The sequence below is a fragment of the Pyricularia grisea genome (assembly GCF_004355905.1).
Source record: "Pyricularia grisea strain NI907 chromosome Unknown Pyricularia_grisea_NI907_Scaffold_2, whole genome shotgun sequence".
Lineage (NCBI taxonomy): Eukaryota > Fungi > Ascomycota > Sordariomycetes > Magnaporthales > Pyriculariaceae > Pyricularia > Pyricularia grisea.
Genome location: NW_022156717.1, coordinates 2064964 through 2090330, shown reverse-complemented (window position 1 = coordinate 2090330; position 25367 = coordinate 2064964). Strand labels below are relative to the sequence as shown.

The following is a 25367-nucleotide window of genomic DNA, read 5'->3' as shown; positions in this document are numbered from 1 at the left end:
TTGGCCGAAGCTCGTACAGTTCGGCTCGCCATGGTCGCGTTATGAACGCGTAGTCTCCCTGTACTCGCCCCTTGGTTACTAAAGGGCCTTGTGCGATTGTGTTGTAATATTGATCCTCAAGACAATACCTCCCTTGTTGGCGAGCCTGTATTATAAACCCCTATCTTCATGCCACATACGCGCAGCCCTGGTGCTCTACTCGCCCCTATGTCATATTTCCTCACATCATAGACCTGCCGGCCGGTCACTCTAGACTAGATCCTTCTGATACCCACTGTCACATATTTTTTACAACCCCCTCCGCCTTCATCATGTCTTTGGTGGAATCTGAGTCCGCTTTGATTCGATCTCCCTTATTGAAACGATCCGGGACTATGAGGGTGATGACTCCAGCAAAGCTAAATCTTGAACGTATTTATGAACAGAACCGACAACGACTTCAGAAGAGAGAGGGCAGCAGTACAAAGCTGCCTGACAGTCTGATCGATGCTTCCTCCAAGGGCAAACCCAGGTTGCTCCTAATGGGCCAACGCAGGTAAGTATCCTAGATACTCAACCACCTCACGCCGTTGGTTTGAGGCCTCGCAACGTCTCACTGTGGCTAATCGCTAACGCCTGAACTAGGAGTGGCAAGTCATCTATATCAAGTGTAGTGTTTCACAAGCTGCCGCCAAATGAGACGTTGTTTCTTGAATCAACAGCACGAATTCAGAAAGATTCCATGGCGTACGATATTACTTTTCATGTCATGTTACGATGTCCGACAGTGTGCAGAAAATATGCGGTCCTCTGGAGTGCTGACCATCTTTGTTGATTCAGATCTTTCATGGACTTCCAAGTATGGGATTTTCCCGGACAGATCGATTACTTTGACAGTCCAAATTTCGATATGGATGCCATCTTTGGAGAGATAGGAGCTCTCATCTGGGTCATCGACGCACAAGACGACTACATGGAGGCCGTATCGCGGCTGAACCAAACAATCATAAATCTCCAGCGTCATTATCCAAATATCAACATCGAGGTCTTCATCCACAAGGTTGACGGCCTCTCGGACGACTACCGGCTCGACATCGAGCGCGACATCACGATTCGAATCCAGGACGAGCTGTCGGACCAAGGTTTTGAGAATGCCCCGGTTAGGTTCCACTTGACGTCCATCTACAACCACAGCATCTTTGAGGCCTTCAGCAAGGTCATCCAGAAGCTGGTTCCACGGCTCGGTCAGCTCGAGGCCATGCTCACGTCGCTCTGCCGCACCTGTCGGTTCGAAAAGGCGTACCTGTTCGACATACTCTCCAAGATCTACATCGCCACCGACAACGCCCCCGCCGATATGGCATCGTACGAAATATGCTCCGACTACATCGATGTCGTCGTCGACGTAATCGAGGTCTATGGCTCATGGAGGCGGCCCGCTGACTATGTGGCCAAGCTCGAGGCCGACCAGGGCGGCCAGAAGCTCGAGGACCAGGTCGCCTGCAACTGGAACGAAAGCTGCATCGTGCTGGCCGACGACGAGAAGCCCGTCATGCTGCGCGAGGTCGACAACTGCCTGGCCCTCGTGGCCATCATGAAGGAGGGCACCTACGACAAGATGCCGCTCGTAAACATGAATGTCGACGTTGTGGTCAAGGGGTTGACGGAGTTTTTCAACATCACCAAGCCTCGCAAATGAGGCCATTTGGCCGGCGAGACCGGTGAAGGACATGGTAACATTTGAGGGAGGGGTTAGAGAGTAGCAGGGCGCTGCTCCAGCTAAGGGTTTTGATCTCTTTCCGTTTTTCTGTTTTTTTTTTCTTTTTGACGTGGGAGGAAAATTTGAGGTACATGAGCATGTTGGGAGGGGCATATGTCGAGTTTATGGGCAGGATCACAAAGCATTTCTTTAGCGTAGTTTGGCGGTTCAGCTGAGCATCCATCTCTTGATAAAAAACGTCATAGTAACAAAAAAAGGCCTTGTTAAAAATATGAAGCACGTGAAATATTGTTGTAAAAGTTGATTTTTTTTAAAAAAAAAAAAATCATTGTTTTGTTTTGTTGATATCCAATCATGCAACTTTAACGCCTTACCCCATGCACCCATATGATAACCGAACACAAAAAAAAGAAAAAGAAAAAAAAGGCAAAAAAAGGTTTCATGAATCCATAGCCCCAACGCCTTTCCCAATTCCCTTACTCCGCCCCCTCAAAACCGCTTCGATGGCCTTGGCCACGCCGGCAAAGTCGCCGAGTATACTGATGTGGCCCTTTTCGGTGCTGATCCTCCCGCCGCTGACGACGTCATAGCCCGGCGGCAACATGGCCTCGCGCGCCAGCACGACACCGTCGCCAGATCGAAACACCAGATCGTTGTAAACCTCGTCGGGGCTAGCAATGGCGTCGAGTGACGACACGCGCACTGCGTGGACCGTGGGCGTGTCCTTGCCGTAGATGACGGCCAGCGGTGGGTATGCGTTGGAGTCGCTCAGCTCGGGCCGGTGCTGCGTCTCGGCCCGGAACTGCTTCGTCTCTGCCAGCGTCCGTGCCAGGTATTTGTAGGCTCGGGAGTAGTGCTGGTCTTCCTGATGTCCCTGGCTAGATCCCGGCGAGCTTGTGCGGCTGCCGTCGCCGTTCGTTTGGTGCGGTCCAGAGTCCTCTGATGGCATAGGAGGCGGGCCTAGGACGCCCCCGTTGGCGAGTGTGGGAGCCTTGCGACCTCGGTCGTCGCTGCCGCTCCTTCCGCGGAGGTCAAAAGTCGATATAGTGGTGGACATCTCGCGCAGCGAATAGAGGGCCGAGTCGAGTTTGCTGACGGGCAGCGTCGGTTTGAGGGGCGGCGCGACGGCGGGGCACAGCCTGTACTTTACCCAGTTTTCTGGGTCGTAAAAGTCAAACTTGAACTCTTGGGTGCCGTCCTTGGAGACAAAACAAACGCCATCCTCTGGTAGGAAGACAAAGCTAGTTCGGAAGGAGAAGTTGACTTGCGCCGTGAGGAGCTTCTGGTTGAGCAGGACCGCATCGCCGTTGCGCAGCGGGCCGATGATATTGATGCAGCGCTGCGGAACGCCGGCGTAAACGACACCAGAAAAGAGATCCGGTCGTTGGTTTACAGCGTGACGGGTTATGAGGCCGCCCAGGCTGTGAGCAATAACAAGAGCTCCGCTTGGTTTGTCTCGCATACTATTACATTTTAAACCCTCAAGAAATTTGAGTAGGCGTGCCGAAGATCGAGCAGGACTAAGCCTCCAGTCGTAGGCAAACTCGTGGACTCTGAGGGTTCCCGCTTTCGCGTTTCGGCTTTCACGCATTCGCTTCAGTAGCCGGCGCGAAATGTCAATGGGCCCGATGTTCTGAAGCATGCTGGATGGGATGATGTGTTCCTCCATTGTTTCCTCATCCTGAGGGTCCAGTCCAACTTCAAGATTTACCTTGCGCATGTTGAGACCGACCTTTACGGGAACCCATAATTGTTGATGTGGTGAGGTTGCGGAGCGAAGTATCGATCCTCTGTATCCTCCCAGAACCACAACGTCGCCGATGAGTGATTCAAGTACAGCATCGAGTATTGCTATTCCGTCCTTGGGGCTAATCGTGCTGTTGCGAGGTTGTTTCCCTGGCGATCTGGGTCCGGAGCCTATAGAAGATTCTGTAAAACTACTGCTTTTGAACGGAGATGTCATGCTGGGGAGCTGCGGCATCTTGAAGGTTGGTCGATCGAAGCTATCCATGATAGCCTTGAATCTTGAGTTTGTCATTTTCCTCACGTCCAGGAATCGTTTGTCGTCACCATAAGAAGAGACCCTCGACATGGGATTGTATAATGTCGACTCCATAGATGTCGACCTTCGCAACGTATAAGCCTGTCCAGGTGGCCCCGAGGGACGCAGAGACTTTGGTCCACGTGGATAACGTATGTGTATGGACTCTTCCTTGGAACGGGAGCTTTCCTCGAAGCCGTGGTCTGTCGTGACCTGCCCCGATTTTGTGACCGGTCCATTCCGGGTCGGAGACAGAGAACTGTCGCGTTTATTTGATGAGGATGAGGATGAGAAGAACGAAGGGGTTGGTAGGCTGGGTAGGAAGTTGGAGGGCATGGATATCGAAGGTATCGCCTTTGACAATTTCTTTAGGGCATCGCCGCCGACGGTGCTTGCCCGCTTGCGACTCGAGAACCCGGGGGTGGTGCCGGAACCGGAAAGCTTCCTAAACCCTGATGGCTCCGGCATTTGAGGTTGGTGTTGCGGTGCTATTGTGGGGACAGATGCCGGTTTATGCGGCCTTGTAGCCGAGGATGCTCGGTTAACATTGGTATCCAACATGGTAGCCGATGTTCCTGGCCTTGCCGCAACAGTACCTCTATGGCTCGGTTCAACAGACGGATTTGACGAGAGGCTGTCGGCAATGTTGTCGGTGGGCCCATCCATAAAATCCCACATAGCAGCTGCCTTCTCAGCAGCAGGAGTCCCGGGCCAGGCCAGGCGTGTGGCGATGGGACTGATGGCCGGCTGAAAGAGGCTCTGGGCAGTCTCGCCCTCACTAAGAGTACCATCGTCCTCCTCCTCCTCCTCCGAGGTGTCCGTTCTGCTACCCGATCGATCCGAGCCTAATGTCTGCATTGGTGATTGTTGAAAGACCTGGCCTGGGCCTCTATATACAGGACCCGAGGCCAGTTGTGGCTCCATGACGAGCATTTGGAGCCACTGAGGTAAAATTCTTGACTCAGTATATTGTGAAATGGCTGAAGATATTTCTTCTTGTTAGTGGTGGACGCTGTGTCGTTGAATAGGATAGATAGGACAAGTAGTTAAGGTAAGCAAATAGTCGGGGGACTTACAAACTTGGGCACGATGCAGAATTATTTATGTATGTAGCACTATTTCGGAATCTCCGGAAGTGGTAAAATAGTGACTAATATGGCGAGGTGTATTAACGCCGTTTAGATATATCCGACGCTAGGTCCTCAAGCACCGAGCACCGCTCAAATTATAAATCAATAGAAGAAGAAGAAAAAAAGGTTGAAAGACGCGAATCGAGTGGGACAAAGCCAGTCAACCAAGTCAATGTTCGGAAAGAAAGCTGGGGAATCAAAAAGTATTTTAGTAAAAAATAAATCAATAAATAAATAGCACGACAAGGGATAGACGGATGGATGGATATCTACCGCAAGGCACGGTACCTACATACCCTTTTTTTTTTCTCCCTTAGTACACCAGAACTCGCTGGTTCGTGCTTAGAAGGGTATCTCCTTCTCGGGTGATTGGCCAATCAACAGTAACGATAGTACTACCAAGGCGCCTACCCTTGGCTGATGCAACACCCTGGAAGCTGACGAGAGCCGCCTTTATCTCGAAATCAAATCCGATCACAGATGGAAGAAGAGAGGTTTTCCCCTTGTTTTCCGGCAAGGCGGGTAGGTCAAAAGGGTACGGTCCCCTGAAAAAAATAATAATAATAAAAATAAAAGAGTGGTCGCTAGTGTGAGACGCAAAGATCAACGGTGGTAATTACTGCTCATTCAAATCCATCACCTTTCGGGACCTCGGGACTTGGGCTTGTTTATTGCTGGGTTCGCTTTCCCTTTGATTCGTGGCTCCGGCCCCCCATGGAAAACCAAAAGGAACGAGCACTGCCCCGGGAAATCTGGGGCCCGTTTTGCCTTTTTGCTGACGAATTCCACGGGAATGGGGGTTGTTCGGGTTGTAACCTACCAGTGATAGAAGGTGATTAAGCGACTTTGTTAGACAGGCTTGACAAGAACTTAACTTAGTTAGCTAGGCTAGATTTATGTTTCTGCCTTGAGGTTTTATTTTTGGAGGAAATGGGGGCAGTATCGGGCAGCTGCGCATTTGTACAACGGGTGGAGCAGAAGGTAAATGAGATTGGTGATGTCCCCTTACGTAGATAGGAACCTACCTACATAGGTAGGTAGGTACCTAGGCACATAGGGAAATAATCAGGTATTTTTTTACTACATAGCCTACGTACTACTACTACTACACAGCTAGTATTGTTTGATTCGGTTCCCAGGGGCAAGAACTTAATTGAGCCTTAATATTTTCTTGGGACGAACAAAAAAGATGAACATCAGAGCAAAAGAACAAGAAAACATGGAAGCTATGGCCGAAACATTCTATCTCTGCGAGTCAACGCCAACCCAGCCCAATCGGGAAACCTTGGCAGGAGGTGTGGAAATCTTGGTGGATTTGGGTGGATGTGGTTGACCTCATAGATGATCCATCCCATCTACCAGCATCATCGACAACATTCCGCACGAGCATGTGATTTACGAACCACAAAAAAAAAAAAACATAAACGGCTGCGATTTTGGGGTTAGTGCTTTTATTTATCTTGTTTGTTTTCTCCGGCCTTGTAGGTTATCATTTGCACAAGACAAAACAAGACAAAACAGATTAGCCGGACACCCGAATTGAGCGAACCATCGCAAAAAAAAAAAAAAAAGAAATTGTTTCGGTTCAACCTATCATCTTCCACCTTGTTTCCATCCACACAATGGGATGCATTACTTTGGATAGGATGGAACACTTGCAACTCAATTCTTCACAGCCCCCCTTCATACTTCATTTCCAGTTTCAAGATTTTATGGGTGTGGGAGTCTTTTGGTGTCGGCCTGATTTATATCCCCATTTGGTAGGCACCTAATTAATCAAGGTACTCTTACCATACATTATCCACGTACTCATAGTAAGATCAACGAGTTGGCAGGTAGTGCCCGTGCCTACCGTTCGTACCCCGTAATCTACGCATCCTAGGATAGGCAGGCAAGGGGCGGCTGTGCCTTCCCATCGGATATTATTACAGAACACATATTTTTTCTTTGCTCGAATCATTGCCAAAATGAACACACATGTGCCGATCCGTCCAATCAGCCACACCAAGGTGTGTGTGTGTGTGTGTTTGTGTTCCCCCCTCAGGTTCCAGTGTCAGCCCTGCCCCGCCTGCCTGTTCTCAGCTCGATGTAACGTCATACCACAGTAGCACCGGCCCGTTATCAAAAAGCGTTTACTGTAGAAAACTGTACTGTACAAATGTACAATTTCGCTCTTTGCATCCTTTTCTCGCCCCCGCTAAGTTTTGCATTGACCCCGAGCCAAGGGACTAAGGGGAAACCTGGGGAGGATGTCAAGTCGTTTTGACGTGCGGATTGATTACGTGATAGATCGATGCTGTAATGTGGCTTGTATCGTCAGCTCATGATGATCCCTGGGGGCCGAAGAGCGAAAGAAAAGAAAAGAAATCAAATACTTGTAGATGTAATATTTTTTGACTGTCGCTCAAGACTGCAAAGCCACATTCCTGGGTCCGTAGCACAACATGCCAACCAGATGGGGTTTCGTAGCCGAGAAACGGGCTTTTTCATTCAACAACCTTAGAGCATCACCATCGGCAGCCCAAGGTCTTCCCGCTTACAAAAATCTCAACAACTCAAATATGTCCTAGTTCCTCTTCTCCAGAGTGGCGTTTTTGATTCTGCTATGATGTCCATTGACGCAAACTGCAGTTAGAGCCCATGCCCTAGATACTAGCCTGACGAGACACATCAGCTTGTACATATCTCCAGATTCCCGTGGCATACCAGCCAGGCCTTCCACAAAAGAGATCAGTCCAGTCATAAACTCCCTATACTCCTCATTATGTTCATTGCAATAGGTGTCCAGAAAAACCCCCTTCCTCGGTTCCAAAAGCACAACCCTTGGCCAAAAAAGTAGTACCATGACAGCTGTCCATACGCCATGTATAGTTAATTGCCAACACATAAAGTTGGCATAGATTACGCTTTGTTTAGACGTCATTTTACCTCATAAAGTCGAAGAATTTGCATCCCACCCAAAATCCATCGTTTCCATAGGGGCCATCTGCACCAAATTCCGCAAAACCCCGTCCGAGATGGGCATACTCGTGTGTTGCTGCTGCTGTTGCGACTGCTGCCGCTGCCGCTGCTGCTGTTGCTGCTGTTGTTGTTGTTGCTGCTGCTGCTGATTTTGATGTTGTCCAGTTGTCGCTGGCATCCCCCAGCCAGAAGACACTCCAAAACTGTCCGGTCCACTGCCGGTACCCCCTATAGATATCCCCGCCGCCAGTGCCGCAAAGTTGTGCGCTGGCGTACCAAAAAATCCCGGCGGCGCTGCCTGGTCCGTCATGATAGGGCTTGCATCATAAGAACACTGGCTAGTCGGCGCAAAGCTCCCTGCCCTTTGCCGTTGCGACTGCTGATGGTGTTGCTCGCTCGGCGTGCCGCCCGAGTTTGGAGTTTGGTGATTTGATCCCTGGTTAGGCGAGTTCTCAGGCTCGTCACCTTGCCCAAAGGACATGCTGGACTCGTTGCTGGCATTGTACAGCCGCGGCGAGTTCGGCGTCAGACTGATGACCGGTACGTGCCCGCTGGTGCTCGAATTGCTCTGACCGCTTTCCCGGGTCCGCGGGGGCTGCATGATATGAACGTCGGCCGTCGTCATCCACACGCGGTCCCGGCTTGGTTCGTCGGCGACAAGATCCGGCCCTTCGGCCGGGTTGCCGGTATCTTCTGGACCGGCCTTGAAGACGAAGCAGTCGTTTTTATAGGCAAGGATTCCGTGCTCTGCAGGGCCTTCCTCGCAGTTGGCCCCATGCCGAAATTTGTTCATAGGCTGAGATCCGGATGTGGTCTGCGAATCACTTTTAGGAATATTGTTTTGAAGTGAAAGCAGAGCGTAGAGACTTACGCTCTCAGCACTCCGCGTGAATTGGCCCTTGAGCTTGGGTACCCGCGCCATCAAAGCCTCCAAGTCCACATCCAGCTGCACCAGAAACGATTCTGTCAACGGATTCTTTCTTTTAAGTGCATTCATTGCTGCTAATAGAAAGCGTAACGAGTCGGATGATTGACTATCATCTGGACGACTTTTTAAGTACTGCACAAACACCCTTGAGGAGACGTATAGACAGAAGGAAAGAAAAGGGTTCATCTGAGAAATTTTTAGCATTCAGGACTCCAGCCAAAGGGGGAAAAATGGGGTCTGGAATATGGGAAAGTATTAACATACCGCAGACAAGTCCATGTGTGACACCATCCGCATGATGCTCGCTATTTCGTTGGCGGCAGTGATGCAGCGGACTTTGCTTTCGGCACCCACAGATGGCGGTAGTCGGTTCTTTTCCGACTTGAAAATAGCAGCTTGGTGCAGACAGATCGTAGAGGTATGTATACACATGTTTGTGTACACCACGTTCGGATTCTGCAACCCTGCTGGGAGCTTGAGGTGCGGCGGCAGACACAGTGACGTATTGAGCAGAATGTTATCCATCGCCCTGTGTCTTTTCCAGAATTCTCCATTCAAATCATGGTCGTTGTCTTCCTCGTCGGGCCGGTGAAGGTGAGTAAGATTGCGGCCGAACAGGGAGGCCATTAAGATGATGCCACCAAACGAATTCAGTTTGGCCGCCCCTGAGGGACTCATTGCTTCGTTTAGGGTCATGGTCTGCTCCGGGCGGCTCATGTCGAACGCTTCATCTGAAGCCGGCAGATTCGTCAAAATGTCCTTCTCGTCGATGGTCATGGGCCAGCCGGTCCCGATACTAGAATATCGATCCTGGGCAAAGGCCATCCAAAAGGTCCGCCGCCTTTCTTCCCGTTCTGTCCAGTCCCGCGGGGGCGGCAGACATTGCTTGACGTCGAGCCCTGCCCCATCAAGCCTGTGAAGACCAATCATCTGCGACAGCCGCACCGCGGCACCGGTGCTCATCCACGCTCTCGGAAAGTACATCATCTTGAGCTCGTATGAAGCGAGCAACGTATGTGTTTGTGTGTGCGCCACACATATGATATGCTCGCCGAAGCCCTTCATGTAGTCGGCCTCGATATACTTGCGGGAACGCTGGTAAAAAAGGTCCTTGAGACCATCATACTTGTCTGCTACTGAGCAGGCCAGAGTCCAAATGGCATAGCGCAGACATACGGGTGGCCTATTGCTGGGAGCCCTGATTTGAAGTTAGCACACGTGCAGTCCTGTCACGAATATGTGCGCTCACAAATCAGCCAGCCCGGAACATGAATACTCACAGATTCATTGCGGCAAGATACCGATACCTATGTATCATGGGCATGGAAGGGTGTATCTTTTCAAAGTATATTTGATGCAGCTCATCGATCGTATCTTGTGGAGGCAGGGGCTCTTCCAGCCCTAGTCCAACCATCTCCCAGGTAAAGTTGGAACCATCATCACCCATGTTTGCGGCCATTCTGCTGTTGAAGTTGAACTCGTCTATAGAACCCGGCTGAGGCGGCGACTCTGATGTATAGTTCCAACGGTCCATATCTCGACTTTGAGCTATGCTTATGGCAGGGTCGCTAATCTTTATGTTGGCAGTCGCTGCCGCCGTCGCGGCGGCTGCCTGGTCGGCCTGTGAAGGGGGCCCACCTGAGGGGGAGATCACAGGTATGCTGGACGCCGAGGTTGCGGTGGTCGCTGGGAGATCTTGTGTTTTCAAGAGAGTCTCGACTTGTTCTACAGTCAACCAACAAGGGGTGCGCCCGGTTAGTGACCGGCGCCGGGGCTAAAGGGGTGTCGGTAGTTTGGGACAGAGTGAACATACTCAACCGCTCCTCCAATGCTTTGACGTACCCCCTCTTGGGGCCGCTCTTCCTCCGCACTTCATCGTAGGCGCAGTCATGTCCCAGTCTTGTGCAAGTGCTACAACTAGGCTTCTGGCCATCACACTATTTCCAGAATTTGGATTCGTCAGCATGATGCGCTTTCCTGGCTGTCGTAACTCGCTCCCGTCCTCATGGCGTCGGAAGGGGTTGAGCAGCTTGCCTTGAGCTTGCGCTTCCTACATATCATGCAGGCCAACCTCTTGGGTTTTGGAACATTAGAATTATCGGTCGGAGGAGCTGCTGCTGCTGCTGCGGCGGCGGCGTTGTGTGGGGCGGAGGCGGAGGCGGCAGTGGCGTCGGCTGCCATAGCGACGTCGGGAGGGGAGGTTGTGGAAGACGGCGAAATGGGCGTGATCATTTCTTTTTCCCCTTCATCGGCAAGAGCAGGCAGGTAGGCCTTTGGGGGGTTCGAACACTTAGGTAATTGCCCCGCAATGGGCTCAAAAGTGTTTATGTCGTAGTGTAGCTTGTTCTATTTCTATGCCGCAAATTGTTTTAAAAAGTGGCGTCGCGCGCGCGCTACACGGAGAGGGGAGCCACTTCCTCCTCCTCACTTTCCCTTTTTCCAACAGGAAGGGGGTGCGTGCGTCGGTCGGTTGGTTCGTTGGTTCAAATTGAATTGGACTTGATTTGGCCCGTCGCCAAGGACCGCATCTAGGATCCGTAGGCTTGCTTTGTAATGCCGAGTTAAACACAGACACGCTCGGGGGCGCGGCCTGTAGCAGACGACGGCACGGCTTCCGATCTTATAAGGAAGCTTAACTGGATGCTCCTAGAGGTCGGCGGATCATTTTCAAATGGGATCGAAATTGCTTTCTCCAAATTCAAACGAAACAGCCGACGCCGCTGGAGAGTGTAAACTAGCAATCGTCCTCGGTAGTGACGACGGCAGCAAAGTCAACAGGCAACCCTAGGGGTCTTGGGTACGGCTGGCGACAGGGTCCCCCTCAGAATCCTGATAATTGGCTGCTTGTGAAAAGGGAATGCCCTGGCGTGCTCTGCGTTTTTTTTTTTTTTTTTTCTTTTCCCCCCTTGTAGTGCCATAATTATTAAATAGTCAGAGGGTCAATCAGTACATAGAAATAGGTAGGGTGCGGGTGGGCTTGGCAGGATACCCAGGCGGGCCAAGGTCAGTCAGATCAGGATAAGGTCAGATAGCGTCGTCTTCTTCCCCCCCAAAGTCGTCGTTACTTTACTAGTCTAGTACTCAGTCTGGACTACTCCGTAGATTGAGCGGGATTAAGATGTGGGGTCCCGGCGGGATTCCGAGCTAGCACATCAACCAACCATTTCACTGTAGGACTTTCATTCATACAACATGTATCAGTTATGAGCACAACTTGCCCAATCTCATTGAAAAAAAAAACCATAAAAAAAAACCAAAAAAAAACCGCATTGCTTGGATCACAACTTGAATATTTAGCTGCTTTATATAAATACCTTGACCTGCCAGATATGTACCTAGATGGTAGGTACGTATACTATCTATTCATCTTTAAACAGTGACAGTACCATGGAGCTACATAACCAAGGTAAACAAACACCGACTCAGGTACAGTATCTCGAACACCTTGTCACAGCTGCCAAGGACGGCCAAAAAAAATATAAGAAATGAAGGCAAATTAAGCTTGGTGTAATCTGGCCCGGCTGCACAGCCAGCAATATACATCAAAGCCAATGTGGCAGAAGTCAAATATCCACATCACACCACAGTGTCGATATTACTACAAAGTCACAAAGAAGTTTGACTGGTATTATGGTAAATAATAATTTAAAAAGGGCACCTGAGTGTATCTGATGTGTACTGTATTTCGTACGCGCGCCATTCGTAACGCAAACAGCGTGTCGTCTCACCTAGCATGGCAACAACCCTGGGAGATCCCTGCAGCACTTTTCGGAGACTCACCTCCCTTGGTCCCATGTGTGATGGGGCCGGCGCCGTCTCTGGGTGAGCAGGTCGCTTACCAGACAAAGTTTTTACCCTCCCCCCGCTCCAACTGTTACTCTCCCTTTTTAACCCTCTTACTTGCTGCAGTAGTACCTGATGAACAGCCTCATTACCCTACCACCTACTCCGCCTAGTTCAACCGTCGTGCTGACCATGCACAATGCACCTATCGTATGGCACGCGCCGTGTACGCCCTTCCATTAACCCCCCCCCTCTATTTTATTCCCAGAAGGATCGGATCGAGGTTAAGCCGATCTGACGGTGATCAACAAGCTGACGGCAAACTTGGCATTGGCTCATCCTTCTCATGCATCGGGCCCGGGCTCCGCGGATTTCGGCCCAAGTTGAACAAGCTACTTTTTGATACATTTTCCCCCTTAATTCCATTTCTACTATCAGCTGAGGTGATTGATTGGATCTTAGATTATCTGATGCTACCTGTTAACTTGAAACCCCCTCATGTTGTCGCTCCTACATGCCTGCCAAGTTTGACAAGGCATATAGGTACCTAGTATATATAACGAAATGAACCAAAAAAAAAAAAAAAAAAAAAATCGCCTTTGCGCGACAGCTTCTCATCCCAGGGACATCAGCTATTTCGCCGGGGTAGTGGCTGTTTTATTAGCGATGCATGACGCGCCTCAGCCCTATCGCTGTTCCTGAGTCTGTGTCATGTTAAGACCAGGTACTATAATATGTATACTTTCAAGAACACATCTGATGCAGATGTGCGCGTGCTGAACGGTGAGATGGTTGCTCTTAATTCTTCCTCAATAGATTGTCCGCGTCGACTCCGATGATCCGAAGAGTGTTTGCATCGGAGTAGGCGAGGCAGTATCTGTTTGGCGCCCAAGCCACCACAGGGCACGACCCTATAGTTTTTATGGTGTGAACATGATCGCCAGATTCTGCGTGAGTAACCTCAATTCCGACACCTATATTATCTCGGAGAGTCAGTCCGAACCCATGACGAAAATATGCACACGTTGAAGTGCTTTCTTGCGCGTTTGAGGTATACACCGTCTGTACTTACCGTCCTCACTTCCCCCAACGACGTAAGAACCGTCAAAGGAAAAACCTAATTATTGAAATCAGCCAGGATTCCTAAGAATTGATAGAACGAACGAAAGTTCAGAAACCTACTGATGCTTCTCACTGGCCCAGTCATCTTGCCAACGGTTTTGTGACAGATCCAGTCCGACGTATCCCATAATGCAATCATAGAATCGGATCCTCCCGTTGCCAGGATTCTGCCGGTCGGACTGAGCTCTGCAGTCAGGCACGCAGAGGTGTGGCCCGCGAGCCTGAACTCGGACGTCTCGCCTTCCGAGACGGGGTGATTAACCCTGTATGCGGGCTCAAAGTCCGGGAACGACAGTATCCTAGTCCTGCCGTCCCCTGTGGCAGCGAATATCCTCTGACCGCTCCAACAGAATGAGATCTGGTTGGTCTGCAGAGGCTGCTGGAACGATGCCCGTGGAGTGGGCTCTCTTGGTGATAAGACGTAGAGATTGTCCGCCTATGTTTCCCAAGGAGCGCAAAGCTCGGAAAAATTAGCATGCTTTCTTTTCGAGGACAAACTGCACTTGAGACACACGTACCGAGTTTCCAACGATCAAGGACTCGCCATCAGGAGCCCAGACGACAGTGATCGCCGCGCCCAACCCCTTGACCTCGTTGACGCAGGTTTTTGTCCTTACGTCCCAGAACTTGACCACGCTGTCGTTACTGACGCTGCAGAGTTCTGCGTCTTTGACTGGATTGAAGGCTATTTTTTCGATACCACCCTGGTGCCCTTTGAGCTCAGTTGAATAGCGCACATTTGGTTTGTCAGGGTTCCCTTTTTTTTGCGTTCAACATATACGATCAGTTCGTCGTCCCTTTTTCACTTGGGTATATATAATAAAATACCAATATGAAATTTGGTGAACACGTACAAACTCGTAAAGTCTTGTCTGATGAACCTGTTGCTACCAAGGACCCGGTTGGATTCCAAGCGATTGTCCGTATTCTGTAGGTATATATATGGTTTAAAACCCATCAATCAGCCTTAAGAAGGAACCAGTAGTTTGTCAAAGCGACTGACTGGCCAAAGGATTACTGACGTTCCGATATTGCTTCCCCTTGATGCGTGGTCATATGTTTGAGCAGTGAGTTTTTCAAAATACTCTGGGAATCGGTCTTTAGATAGCCTCTGACGGGGCTTCAGGAGCCCTTTTGGTGCCATTGCTTGCTGCTTGAATTGTCTTTTTTGTAACACAAACAATTGTTTGGAGAGAGAACGATTGTCAATTGTCCTTTGTTCTCTTGTCTGCTTGTAAACAACAAACAAAGATTTAACTGGGGCTCTCTTCTTGTCGCACAATCCCCCCGGCAGGCGGCGTGCGTGTGCATGCAAACGCGCGATGAACTTTTTGAATTGGTGATACCTTACTATGTATGGTAGTTAGGTAGGTACCTAACCTACCTCTCATTCCCAAGGTAGGTTTCTTTATTGCCTTTAACCCGAATTTGTTGCTGGCAGTGGAGGTCCTTGCCATGTGGTTGGGGAATTGGCTTGACTCCAAATGCGATCGATGCAGCTGTCCTGTCCCGGTGGCAGGGTAGGCAAGTGGGGCACATGTCTTGGTAGTACTCCGCAGCTTGTGAAATGGAGGCGGAGCTGCGATCAAGCTTGACCAGGTGTGTTTAATTGACTGTTGATTGACTGAGCTGCAATAACTTGAAAGGTGACGACGTGTTTCATTTACCCAACCATACCTGTATCGAGAATCAGAAAATTCTCTGCAGCAACCATATACAGTAACTATCCATGTCAATCTGATGGTTTCGAAAAGCTCCGCTTGCCCATCAACGCAACCGAACCGTATGCAGGGCCCAGGCCCCTCCCAGACCGTCGAGTCCCCATCGGGCTACCTGTAGCCACCAGATATCTCGCCTGGCCTCGCATCATGTACTGGCCGGTGGGAACACCTCGTGTATACGCCACCAACTCGGACAATCAGGACACAAACTATGGCTTTGTGGTGTCGCAGGATGGCCTACAGTCCCCCGGCGTAGACGCGGAACGCCCGCCACTCACGCATGGCGAATCATCTTCCTCGACACACGATGCGAACCTAGGCCCGCCACAGCCCTCACCCCTTCAGACTCCGGCCACGCCTACCACACCGATAACCCCGTCCATCAAGTCCGTCGAACATGCCTTCAATTACGATTTTGATATACAGGTCCCAACGCCGCAACCTTCACCGGCTCCTTCCGGGAACCTTGCCCAGCTTCTGAAGGAACCCATTCTGGCGTTGCGCGTGGCTCGGACGGGTCATTTGTTCGCCGTAATAACCTCGACGACTATGACCATCTGGCAGACAAAGGTGCGCACGCAAAAAAACACACCTGAACAGTTTACTCTTATCTACTGGGAGCGCGCGCCCAGGCTCTGACTGATATCCTCCTTCAAGCCCACAGTAGTGCTCGCCGCCGTTGTTCGCTCCAAACCCTCGATCAAATCATACGGCACCAACGTGGATCTGCTACTCCGACCAGACTCAGCCATATTCGTCCTCCACACGAGCTCCGGCTACCTAATAACGTATTCCTTGGCCACCGACGCGGAGGCGAGGGTTTACAGACCAGCATTTACTACCCACACCAACGTTCAAAGGAGAAGGCAAAGCCACGCCGGCGGGCCCGGGTATGATGCGCCGGATCAGATCATGTGGGGGCCGGGGGAGGGTGGGGGTGTTCGAGACGTGAGCGTGCGCTTCAAAATGGTAATCAAGGTTGACGCTGGTATTGAGAGTGCCCTGGCTTTGGACGATGAGTTGGTGGTCGCGACGCGCAAGCCGGCAGCCGTGCAGTGCATTCGTTGGACTCCTGATAGCAATGGGGCTCAGACTACTACGGAGATTCTCGGCCGGATGGGATGGCTGGACAAGAAAGTCACCATCACTGAGATGACCAACGACCGGCCGATGAACCTTTCGACATGGATTACCAGTGACGGCAAGGCTTATGCTGTCCAGCGCACCCCAGGTGGCCAGCCGAGCTCAGAGACTGGTCAGGTCGATCCCAAGAAGCTTTTTAAGGGCTATTGCTTCCACACCCCGCGCAAGGAACAAGAACGTGCAGAGCGTGCTGTGATCAACGCCCGCTTTTCGCTGATCGCTATCGGCTGCCTTGATGGACAAATACGGGTCTATACGGTCAAGGACTATGCAGGAAACGTACCCTCATCTCACGTGCATACTCTACCTGTCTCGAGCTCGAGTGCGGGGAGACTCATGACGCTGACCTATTCTCCTGATGGGTATTGCCTGTTCGCAGGCTATGAAAAGGGCTGGGCTACCTGGAGCGTCTACGGCAAGGCATTGAGCCATGGCTTTAACAACGACACTACAATTTCTCAAGGCAATGGCGAGGCATGGCTGGAAGGTGTGAGAGACGCCGCCTGGATCGGGGGTGCTTCGGAAATGCTCATAATTGGCATGAAGCACGAGGCTGTCTGGCTGTTGGAGATGGCCCGCAGTGCCGTCACTGGCTGCTACTGTTCCGCCAACCTTTTCCGGACCGTCTTGCAAACCACCTCGAGCGTAATGATCTACCGCGGATATGACCTGCCCGATTTAACCACAATCTCAGCGGAGCCTTCGCTTTGGCACACCAGCAATATCCCCTCGACGTACCTGCTTAACCAATGGCCAATCCGATGCACAGTCGTGTCACCTGATGGCCGCTACGTTGCCGTCTCAGGTCGCCGTGGCCTCGCGCACTACAGCGTCAACAGTGGTCGGTGGAAGACTTTTGCCAACGAGGAGATGGAGGAGGAGTTCCAGGTCAGGGGCGGCATGTGCTGGTACCAAAACGTCCTGGTGGCTGCCGTTGAGGTTAATAGGACCTACGAGCTCAGGTTGTACTCGAGGGAGGCTGTCCTTGACAATGCAAACATTGTACATCGCGTTCCGATGCCATCTCCGGTGGTGCTGCTGACTCCGTCTGGGGAGGATTCACTCCTCGTCTACGGCCACAACAACATCCTCTACCACTTTGTTTTCTCTACCCACTCTGGCTCGGTGCAGCTAGTTCAAGTGGGTCACATCGTATTCCATGGAATCGTGCGGTCACCCTCCAGAGTCAGAGGCCTTAGCTGGATTCTGCCTGAATCTCAGAGGCTCAATGGTGATCCCTCGGATGACGTCGCTGTTGCGTCCGTCATGTTCCTGGTCGACGGCAAGCTGGTGATCCTCAACCCATCACTCAACGAGCAGGGCAACCTGAAGTACGACATGAGGGTAGTTGCCCAAAGCGTCGAATACTACACGTGTATGTGGGACCAACCTTTCATCGACACTTTGCCGCCAGCCAGCGACAGCGCATTGCCACCCGGATCAGAACACGAGGGCTCGCTGGAGCAGTCACTGTGGATGCTTGAAGGTGGCGAGCTCAGAGTTTGGCCCGATGTGCAGAGCGTGTTGGATGTAGTCTCTCCTGCTGGAGGCGATGTCCCACCGACGGCCTCGCTTCCCACCGACTTCTACCCACTATCGATGCTCAGATCCAAGGGGATCATTCTGGGCGTCGAGTCAGAGTTGGCGCAAAGGCGCGACATCAACTTTAGCTTCTTCCGGTTTGCCATCAGGGTACGTCATTCGCTGCCACAGATCGTGTATACGCTCCTACTGACGTGATGACCAAATTCCAGACACACCTCTTTCTTCCTGAACTGCTTCGCTTCTACCTACAGCGTAATCTTGCTAATGAAGCGCTGCGCCTCGCTCAGCGCTATCAATCCCTAGCCTACTTCTCCCACGCATTGGAAATCCTCCTTCACCATGTGTTGGATGAGGAAGTAGACAGCGCGCCCGCCCCAGAGGACGCCCTCCTTCCGCGCGTACTGTCCCTCTTGTCGTCTTTCAAGGACTACTTAGACGTGGTTGTTCAATGCACGCGCAAGACCGAGGTCCGATCCTGGCGTACCCTTTTCGCCTATCTCCCACCCGCCCAGGAGCTCTTCGAAGAGTCCCTCCTGCGTGGCAACCTAAAGACTGCAGGTGGCTACCTGCTCGTCCTCCACACTTTCGACGAGCTCTCAGCGGCTGGCGAGCAGAGCGTACGCCTACTGGGCAGGGCGATGCGCGAAGGAGACTGGGAGCTGTGCAAGGAGCTGGCCAGGTTCCTGGCCGCACTTGACGACAGCGGAGAAACGCTGCGCGAGGCCCTCGAGAGCGTCGACATCAAGCTCGACGGCGATCGCCACGGCTCCGGTGCCGGGAACCAACTCTCCATGAGGCTAGGCGTGCCGTCGCCAGCCATTTCGCTTGGCCCCGAGCGCAGCAGAAGCAGAGAGACGGCCAAGAGGCGGAGCATGACTGGGCTCGGTATCATCACCAGCGGCGGGAGCAGCGAGGCTGGGAGCGATGTTGGCAGTACCGTGTCGAGCGTTCTCGAGTCTAGTTAGCACACTCTCCAGTGAAATGTTTTTTTTTTCCTGTTCTTTTACGTCTATCTTGCTGTATATAGCCTTATTCATATAAGCCATGATTCATATTTCGAACTTAGTTCGTTATGTGATACAAATCAGGGGGGCTGCTGAACCAACAGCCGCCATACCTTGAATACACCTTACTCCTCTTGCCTGAACAAGGCCCATTTTACCCGTTTCAACACAATGAGCATTGCAAATCTGTAGTTGGGGAATCGCCCCAATCCAGACGAGGTAGAAATAACGTTATATGTATTCATCAAGTGTCATGAGAAGTGCAACCCATACCTAGGTATATATCTAGCAAAAAAAGGATGCCACCCAACAGAAATGCTGTACAATGCTTGCCAGTTGTTGCGCCATTACTGATGCGAACTCGAGTGGAAAAGAGTCCGAAGTTGGCCACCATCACACCGTTCAAAAAATAAAAATAAAAAAAAGACAAAAAAGCTGGTTGCTGCTGGGCCCTGTTTGGCAGCAACAACAATATCCGGGCCATGCTTATCTCCACTCCTCATCAAAGTGGCATGAGCCCAATCCCGGCCCCAGAAGCAGTCGTCCTTGCCCTCGAGGCAAAAACACCACTCCCACTTCCAGAACGACTGGTACTACCCCTTGTGGCGCCATTTCCCTTCCTCCCGCCGCTGCCGCCGGTCGCAGCTTTACGCTTGCTCACGCCACCGCCTCCTCCTCCACCTCCCGACGTGCGCCGGCTTCCATACGACGTCTTCCTCCCGCCATTTCCCCTCCAGTTAGACCTCCCTCCCCTCCCAGCCCCTGACTTGGCTTTGGAGGATGAGGACTCGTTGTGTGTGACTGGCACAGCATTGTATTTTTCTCTCCACTCACGGCCTTGACGCTCGGCCTCAGTCTCGCGGCTAGAGTTGAAGTACTTTGATGAAGCCTGGATCGATTCCTCTTCGTCCTTATCTTCGCCCGAAGACTCCTCATCGCTAGTGAAAAAGTTCTCTTCGGCCGTTGCCTTGCCCTTCTGGACTCGCCGGGGCTGTATGTCCAGATTATCGTCATCGCTCACTAGGTCTACAACGTCCATGTTGCCGCCGCCGCCGACGCCCATGGAGTTGCGATAGAACTCGTAGTACTTCATCAGAGTGGGTAACAGCTCGTTACCATAACGCGTGACGTTTTCCTTGTTGATGCCCGAGATCCGCCGCATCTTGTCGAGCGAAGTTGTCCACTCGACCGCCATGGAGCGTAGGTGCTGCTCCGTGAATAGCAACTTGCGCAGGCCATTGTTATTGCGCACGCGCTCCTCGATACGCTTGGCGTCCTCGACAAACTGCATCAGAAGGTCCTGGTGTACATCGTCCAGTTGCGATATGGCTCCTTCTCCACCACCGTTACTACGGATCGGCCCACTGAGTTCTTCGAGGGTTCGTTGGCGGGATTTCGGAACGGTTCGCATGCTCTTTTCAAAGTAATCATCGTCGTCGTCGTCATCATCAGAAACCACAAAATTGTCCTTCGCGTAGCCGTTCCGGTGCCTTGGTGCCGCACCAGCCTTGTCCTCGTCCGACTCCTCATCATCTTGATCCAGCACAAGCGGCTTGCTCTTGGACTTTCTGCTGGTGTTCATCACAGGAGAAGAGACATTTGTCGATGGCGGCAGGTTTGATGCCTCGAGATTGGCAGTCTTTTTGGTTCGCTTCGTGGGGTTTGCGGTATCCAGAGTACCATTACGGGTTGTGCGGGTTACCAGCTCGAGCCTCTGGTGACCGTCTAGGAAGGCGTTGGCCCTGAGCCCAGCCTGTGTTTAATCTTCGTTAGCATATCTATTTGTTGTCAAGAAACAAGCTGATGCAGTTCAGAACCATCGAAAACTTACACCATAGTACGTGATAGGAACGCCGATGCTTCTCACGGTCTTGTGGTGCTCCTCCAGTGCGTCTTCCGCCTGTAGACGATATAGAATACTCAGAATAACATGCTGCTGCAGTGACTTGGCAACGCCATAGTGGTCAGGCTTTGGATCGTCCTTCTTAACTCCCTTGCCCTGGAGTATATCGGCGCACTGCTTGGCGGTGAGCCGTTTTCGCCCAATAACCTTGAGCGCCGCCACTGCCACGTCTGTGTAATCCACGATGGAAAACTCGCCGCCATCGCGACAATTGTCACAGCTGGCATCGCACTCGTTCTTGTCAAACCGCTCACCAAAGTATCGCAGTATCTCGACGCGGCGGCAGTCTCGTTTGTTCTCACAGTATTCAATAACACGGTTCAGCATCTCTGCTTGACGCTCCTTTTGCTGCTCGCTGCCCTCGCCCTCTTTGATCATCTTGCGTAGCGTGGATATGTCTCCATAGCCAAAGTATAGGTAGCAGTCAGACTTCTCGCCGTCTCGACCAGCACGCCCTGTCTCTTGGTAGTAACCTTCGAGACTTTTTGGCAGCGACTGGTGAATCACAAATCGTACATCCGGCTTGTCTATTCCCATGCCGAACGCAATGGTAGCCACGACAACCTTGATCGTCCCCTTTTGCCATTTTCTCTGAATATCAGTCTTCTTATCCGTCTCCATGCCGGCGTGGTAAGCTTCCGCCGAGATGCCGTAGGTTTGAACAAGTTTCTTAGCTATATTCTCCGAGCTCTTGCGAGAAAGCGTGTAGATTATGCCGGTCTGGTCGGCGTGCCTTTCCTGGATAAGCTCCGCGATCGACTGCAGGAGGTTCTTCCCTTTGGGGCGCACATCGTAGTAGAGGTTTGGCCTGTTGAAGCTCTGCGAAAAGACCTCGCAGCCATCAATTCCGAGATTGCTCTTGACGTCGACAATCACGTTCTTAGTCGCCGTCGCCGTCAGAGCCATCACAGGAACATTGGGGAACATGCGGCGGAACTCGCCGAGGGCCTTGTAGTCTGGCCTGAAGTCGTGGCCCCATTGGCTTACACAGTGTGCTTCATCGATGACGAACCGAGCCAGCTTCTTGTTGCGGTAAGTGCGCTGCAGCGCATTGGTAAAGGTTACACTCTTACTGATCATCTCAGGAGTGACGTAAAGAAGCTTGAGAAAGTTCTCCGGGTTCTTATTGTTTAGCGCGTCTAGTATCATGTTCTTGTGAGTCTTGTCAATGTCTCCACTGAACTGAGCTGCCTGAATGTTGATGTCCCGGAGATGATCGACTTGGTCCTGCATCAAGCTGAGCAGCGGGGAGACAACGATAGTGATACCCCGCGTAGCTCCGTTATTGACGACGGCAGGGAGCTGATAGCAGAGGGACTTGCCTCCACCAGTGGGCATTAGCACAAAAGCGTCTTTGCCGCTCAGCGTGGCATTGATTGCCTCCAGTTGGTTATGCCGGAACCCGGACATCCTGAAGTGATCTTTGAGCGCCTTCCGAACCTCGTTGGACCAAGGATGCCTCATCAGCTCGCGCGGGATCGAGCTTTTCGGAATGGCTTTCTTGTCCTTCTTTGGAGGTTCTTTCCTGACTCTCGGTACAATGGCTGTATTTCCCGACGTTTCAGCCAGCGCCGCTCTACTGGCTTGCGTGGAGGTAGCCCTGCTTGAAGACTGCCTCTCAATGTGATCCGCTAGCATCACTAAGCTGTCTTCGTCACAGTCAAAATAGTCAACCTCTTCTTGCACGCCTCGAGTGGCCTGTTGATGTGCAACAGGTGCTGGAGGTTGAGGCCGCGCTGGAGCATGCGCCTGTCGCCATTCCATTATTGCATCCTCCTCCTCCTCGTCCTCAAGTAAATCCTGCATGAACTGATCTTGCGATGCATTTCTTGTGCTCGTGGAAAGCATCGGGCGGCTAGGCACAGTGTTCCGTGTCCTGGTTGTGCGAGGGAAAGGCGGAGGTTGGTGCACGAGGAACCTCTCTTCAAACTCATCGCTCCGACTGATTACTGGTTGTTGTTGCTGCCTTGAAGACGATTGTGTCTGAAGGATAATATTTGGGTTATTGTCGGAGGTTTGTAATAAAACTTGGCTTGATTCGCGAGAACGTTGAGGCAGAGGAGCCTGCGGAGCATGCTGCGTAGCCTTGACAACCTGATTTGGTGGGTATGGCTCCGGTTGAGGCTCCTGGGCATTATCGACATCGGCCTCTTCATACAAGGCGATATCATTCATGCCTGTTTCGACCAGCATCCGACGCAGATTTTGCTCTTTCTCGTGGAGTTTTTCTATCATGCCGCTAATGCGCAACTCGTCGTCAGTCGTGTCTAAGCCGTTCTCGAAAGCCTCGACCAGCTCATTTTCGAGCGACTGCTTCTGATTGGTAATGATCTTGTGCGCTTCGTACTCGGAATAGAGGAGGCTGAGAATATTTGATTTTTCTGAAAGTTTATTGCGGGCCTCTTTGACCTGCTGTCTGCGCTCTTGGGGCCAGTTCTCGACAAATGATCGCCTGTAGTCCTCAGACAGCTTCTTCATCTCTGCCTGTATACCTCTCCGTTTCCTATCAATCACGCCCGGATTTCTGAGGAAGAGGTCCATAGCCAATGTGCTACCATCAGAATCCGAGCTGTGAGCAGCGGGCTCCTCGGAGACCCTTGAGTCTGCCTTGGCTTGAAGCTGCTGAATGTCATCTATTCTTGGCCTCTTGGACGGAGTATGCTCGGCCTTGGGTGAAGCAAGACCGCTTCTTGGCTGCGAAGAAACGTGGCGCTGCGTGCTTGAGCCTTCTTTTCCGCCAGAATCTGGGCCGCTCAAGCATGTCATGTATGAAACATGCTCTGTGGGAGGCGTCACGAAGTCATCTTCCATAAAATCATCCTCGGAATCCTGGATAACTAGACTATCCTTGGATCGCCTCCTCCGTTTTCCCCTCGGGTTATCTTCACTGGAATTGGGCGACTCGTGTTTTGAAGAAACAGCCAGGGATGATGTTTGCGCCTGGCTCCTATTCGGTGTTGTTTTGATAGTGGTCGAAGAGACACCTTGGGGAGGTTGTGTCAACGCGGTAGGGGCTGAATAATCAGGAAGTCCATCCAAGCCATCAGCGCCACTTTGGAGGAGGGTATCGGTCCTGCGAAATGTTCCGGTAACGGTGCGTTCGTGAACTATAGAGGTACCGTAGGCTGTGCCCGGGCGGGGCCTGCTGGGCGTCTTTTGAGAGCTTGGTAAGGACTTGTTAGGTCGTTTGGTCATCGGTGATGTAGCCTTGGCAAGAGTTCCAATGTCAGGGAACTCGTCCTCATCTTCATCATCCATGAATAAAGCCTTCTTCTTGGGTGCTGGCGTGACCTTGCTCATCTCGGAGCTTTTTCTCTTCTTGGCGCTTCTCTTGGTTGGCAGATGACTTTCGCTAGATAGCCCATCATCACTACGCAGAAGACCATCAGCCAACAGAGCTGAACTGATATCAAAGTCGTCCGAGGTGAGGTCTATCGGGTCTCCGGCTTGGTCCAAACAATCGAAATTAACATCGGAAGAGAAGACGGGACTCCGACCACCATGGGCGGCTCGAGGAGTAGCTGGTGATTCCTCCTTGGCAGCCCTTGAGTTGTCCTTGTCCACCAGTCGAGAAAATGCGCGTTGGAGAGGAGGCAGCACGCTTGTCGTCGAGGTCGGCGTCGGCAGAGACTGCTGCTCTTGCTCCCTTATGAGCAGCGACGGCTTTTTAGACTTGGATGCCGATGTCAATCTCGCCATGCTTTCGATGTCGTCGTTGGCCTCATCGACCCCGTTTCTTGGGATCCCGAGTCGTGGTCGAATCGATCGGGCGGCGGCATCTGTAGCAGGAGTCGAAATGCGCGGTGCTGTCGTCGGCAAAGAAGGCTGTGCCGTGCTTGGGGTTGGCAGCACAGGTTGCTGAAACTCGGGAGCCCTAGGCAAAGGATAATGGCCTTGGCTGAGTGTAGACTGGCTATCGAAGCTGGATGAAGCAGTAGGTAGCTCAGGGCCGAGGGGCCGGGTACGGGAGGCGTCTTGTAGTAACCAGGAGAGCTGTTGGCGGAGGTTGTTACGCGTCATGAAGCCGTAGGGGAACAGCCGTTCCAAGCCGACGCCACGGACATTGAGGCAATGTAGGTCTAGAAGTAGACTTTTACAGGGCCTGAACGGCTTCGAGAGAATTTTGTGTCTCTTGCTAACTTTACGTTGGCATCGATAAGTTTAGATTGAAGCGGGCAAGGTGGTGGTTGGTGGGTCCTTGGTGTGCAGGTAGCAGTTCTAGATAGTTGTAAATGATAGTTGCCGCCGCCCACTAAACTGATCGCGTCGGGACCGTGTCACGGCGCGTGGTCATGTGCCCCACCACAAAGTGCTCTTCTATTCGAGCCCCGCACCACTTACCCTGCATCAAAGGTGTTGCCTGGGCTTCAGGGCACCAGGCGCTATT

General features: G+C 51.8%; 7 protein-coding genes across 7 annotated transcripts; 2 read left to right on the top strand and 5 right to left on the bottom strand.

Moving 5' to 3' along the window:
• Positions 1-311: 311 nt before the first annotated feature.
• Positions 312-1678, top strand: PgNI_03190 (uncharacterized protein; the record flags this gene model as incomplete). Its single annotated transcript, XM_031123245.1, has 3 exons — positions 312-535; positions 625-726; positions 820-1678. The coding sequence occupies 3 exons, from the start codon at positions 312-314 to the stop codon at positions 1676-1678; spliced, it is 1185 nt and encodes a 394-aa protein (XP_030983780.1).
• A 460-nt stretch (positions 1679-2138) lies between these two features.
• On the bottom strand, positions 2139-4664 carry PgNI_03189 (uncharacterized protein; the record flags this gene model as incomplete). Its single annotated transcript, XM_031123244.1, has 1 exon — positions 2139-4664. One exon carries the CDS (start codon positions 4662-4664, stop codon positions 2139-2141), a length of 2526 nt encoding a protein of 841 aa, XP_030985028.1.
• Positions 4665-4878: 214 nt separating this feature from the next.
• Positions 4879-5247, bottom strand: PgNI_03188 (uncharacterized protein; the record flags this gene model as incomplete). Its single annotated transcript, XM_031123243.1, has 2 exons — positions 4879-5058; positions 5167-5247. Coding segments are annotated over 2 exons (174 nt in total), but the record flags the coding sequence as incomplete, so codon positions are not given.
• Positions 5248-7799: 2552 nt separating this feature from the next.
• Positions 7800-10991, bottom strand: PgNI_03187 (uncharacterized protein; the record flags this gene model as incomplete). The annotated part of the gene is made up of 6 exons (XM_031123242.1): positions 7800-8645; positions 8703-8777; positions 9024-9957; positions 10040-10484; positions 10573-10696; positions 10848-10991. The coding sequence occupies 6 exons, from the start codon at positions 10989-10991 to the stop codon at positions 7800-7802; spliced, it is 2568 nt and encodes an 855-aa protein (XP_030985030.1).
• Positions 10992-13004: 2013 nt separating this feature from the next.
• Positions 13005-15095, bottom strand: PgNI_03186 (uncharacterized protein). Its single transcript, XM_031123241.1, has 6 exons — positions 14687-15095; positions 14519-14592; positions 14183-14421; positions 13725-14100; positions 13615-13659; positions 13005-13516 (listed from the first exon to the last, which is right to left on the bottom strand). The coding sequence occupies exons 1-6, from the start codon at positions 14806-14808 to the stop codon at positions 13341-13343; spliced, it is 1032 nt and encodes a 343-aa protein (XP_030985031.1). The 5' UTR covers positions 14809-15095; the 3' UTR covers positions 13005-13340.
• Positions 15096-15311: 216 nt separating this feature from the next.
• PgNI_03185 (uncharacterized protein) lies at positions 15312-19245 on the top strand. Its single transcript, XM_031123240.1, has 3 exons — positions 15312-15955; positions 16043-18220; positions 18283-19245. Exons 1-3 carry the CDS (start codon positions 15533-15535, stop codon positions 19036-19038), a joined length of 3357 nt encoding a protein of 1118 aa, XP_030985032.1. The 5' UTR covers positions 15312-15532; the 3' UTR covers positions 19039-19245.
• Positions 19246-19579: 334 nt separating this feature from the next.
• Positions 19580-25000, bottom strand: PgNI_03184 (uncharacterized protein; the record flags this gene model as incomplete). The annotated part of the gene is made up of 2 exons (XM_031123239.1): positions 19580-20830; positions 20909-25000. 2 exons carry the CDS (start codon positions 24998-25000, stop codon positions 19580-19582), a joined length of 5343 nt encoding a protein of 1780 aa, XP_030985033.1.
• Positions 25001-25367: the final 367 nt, after the last annotated feature.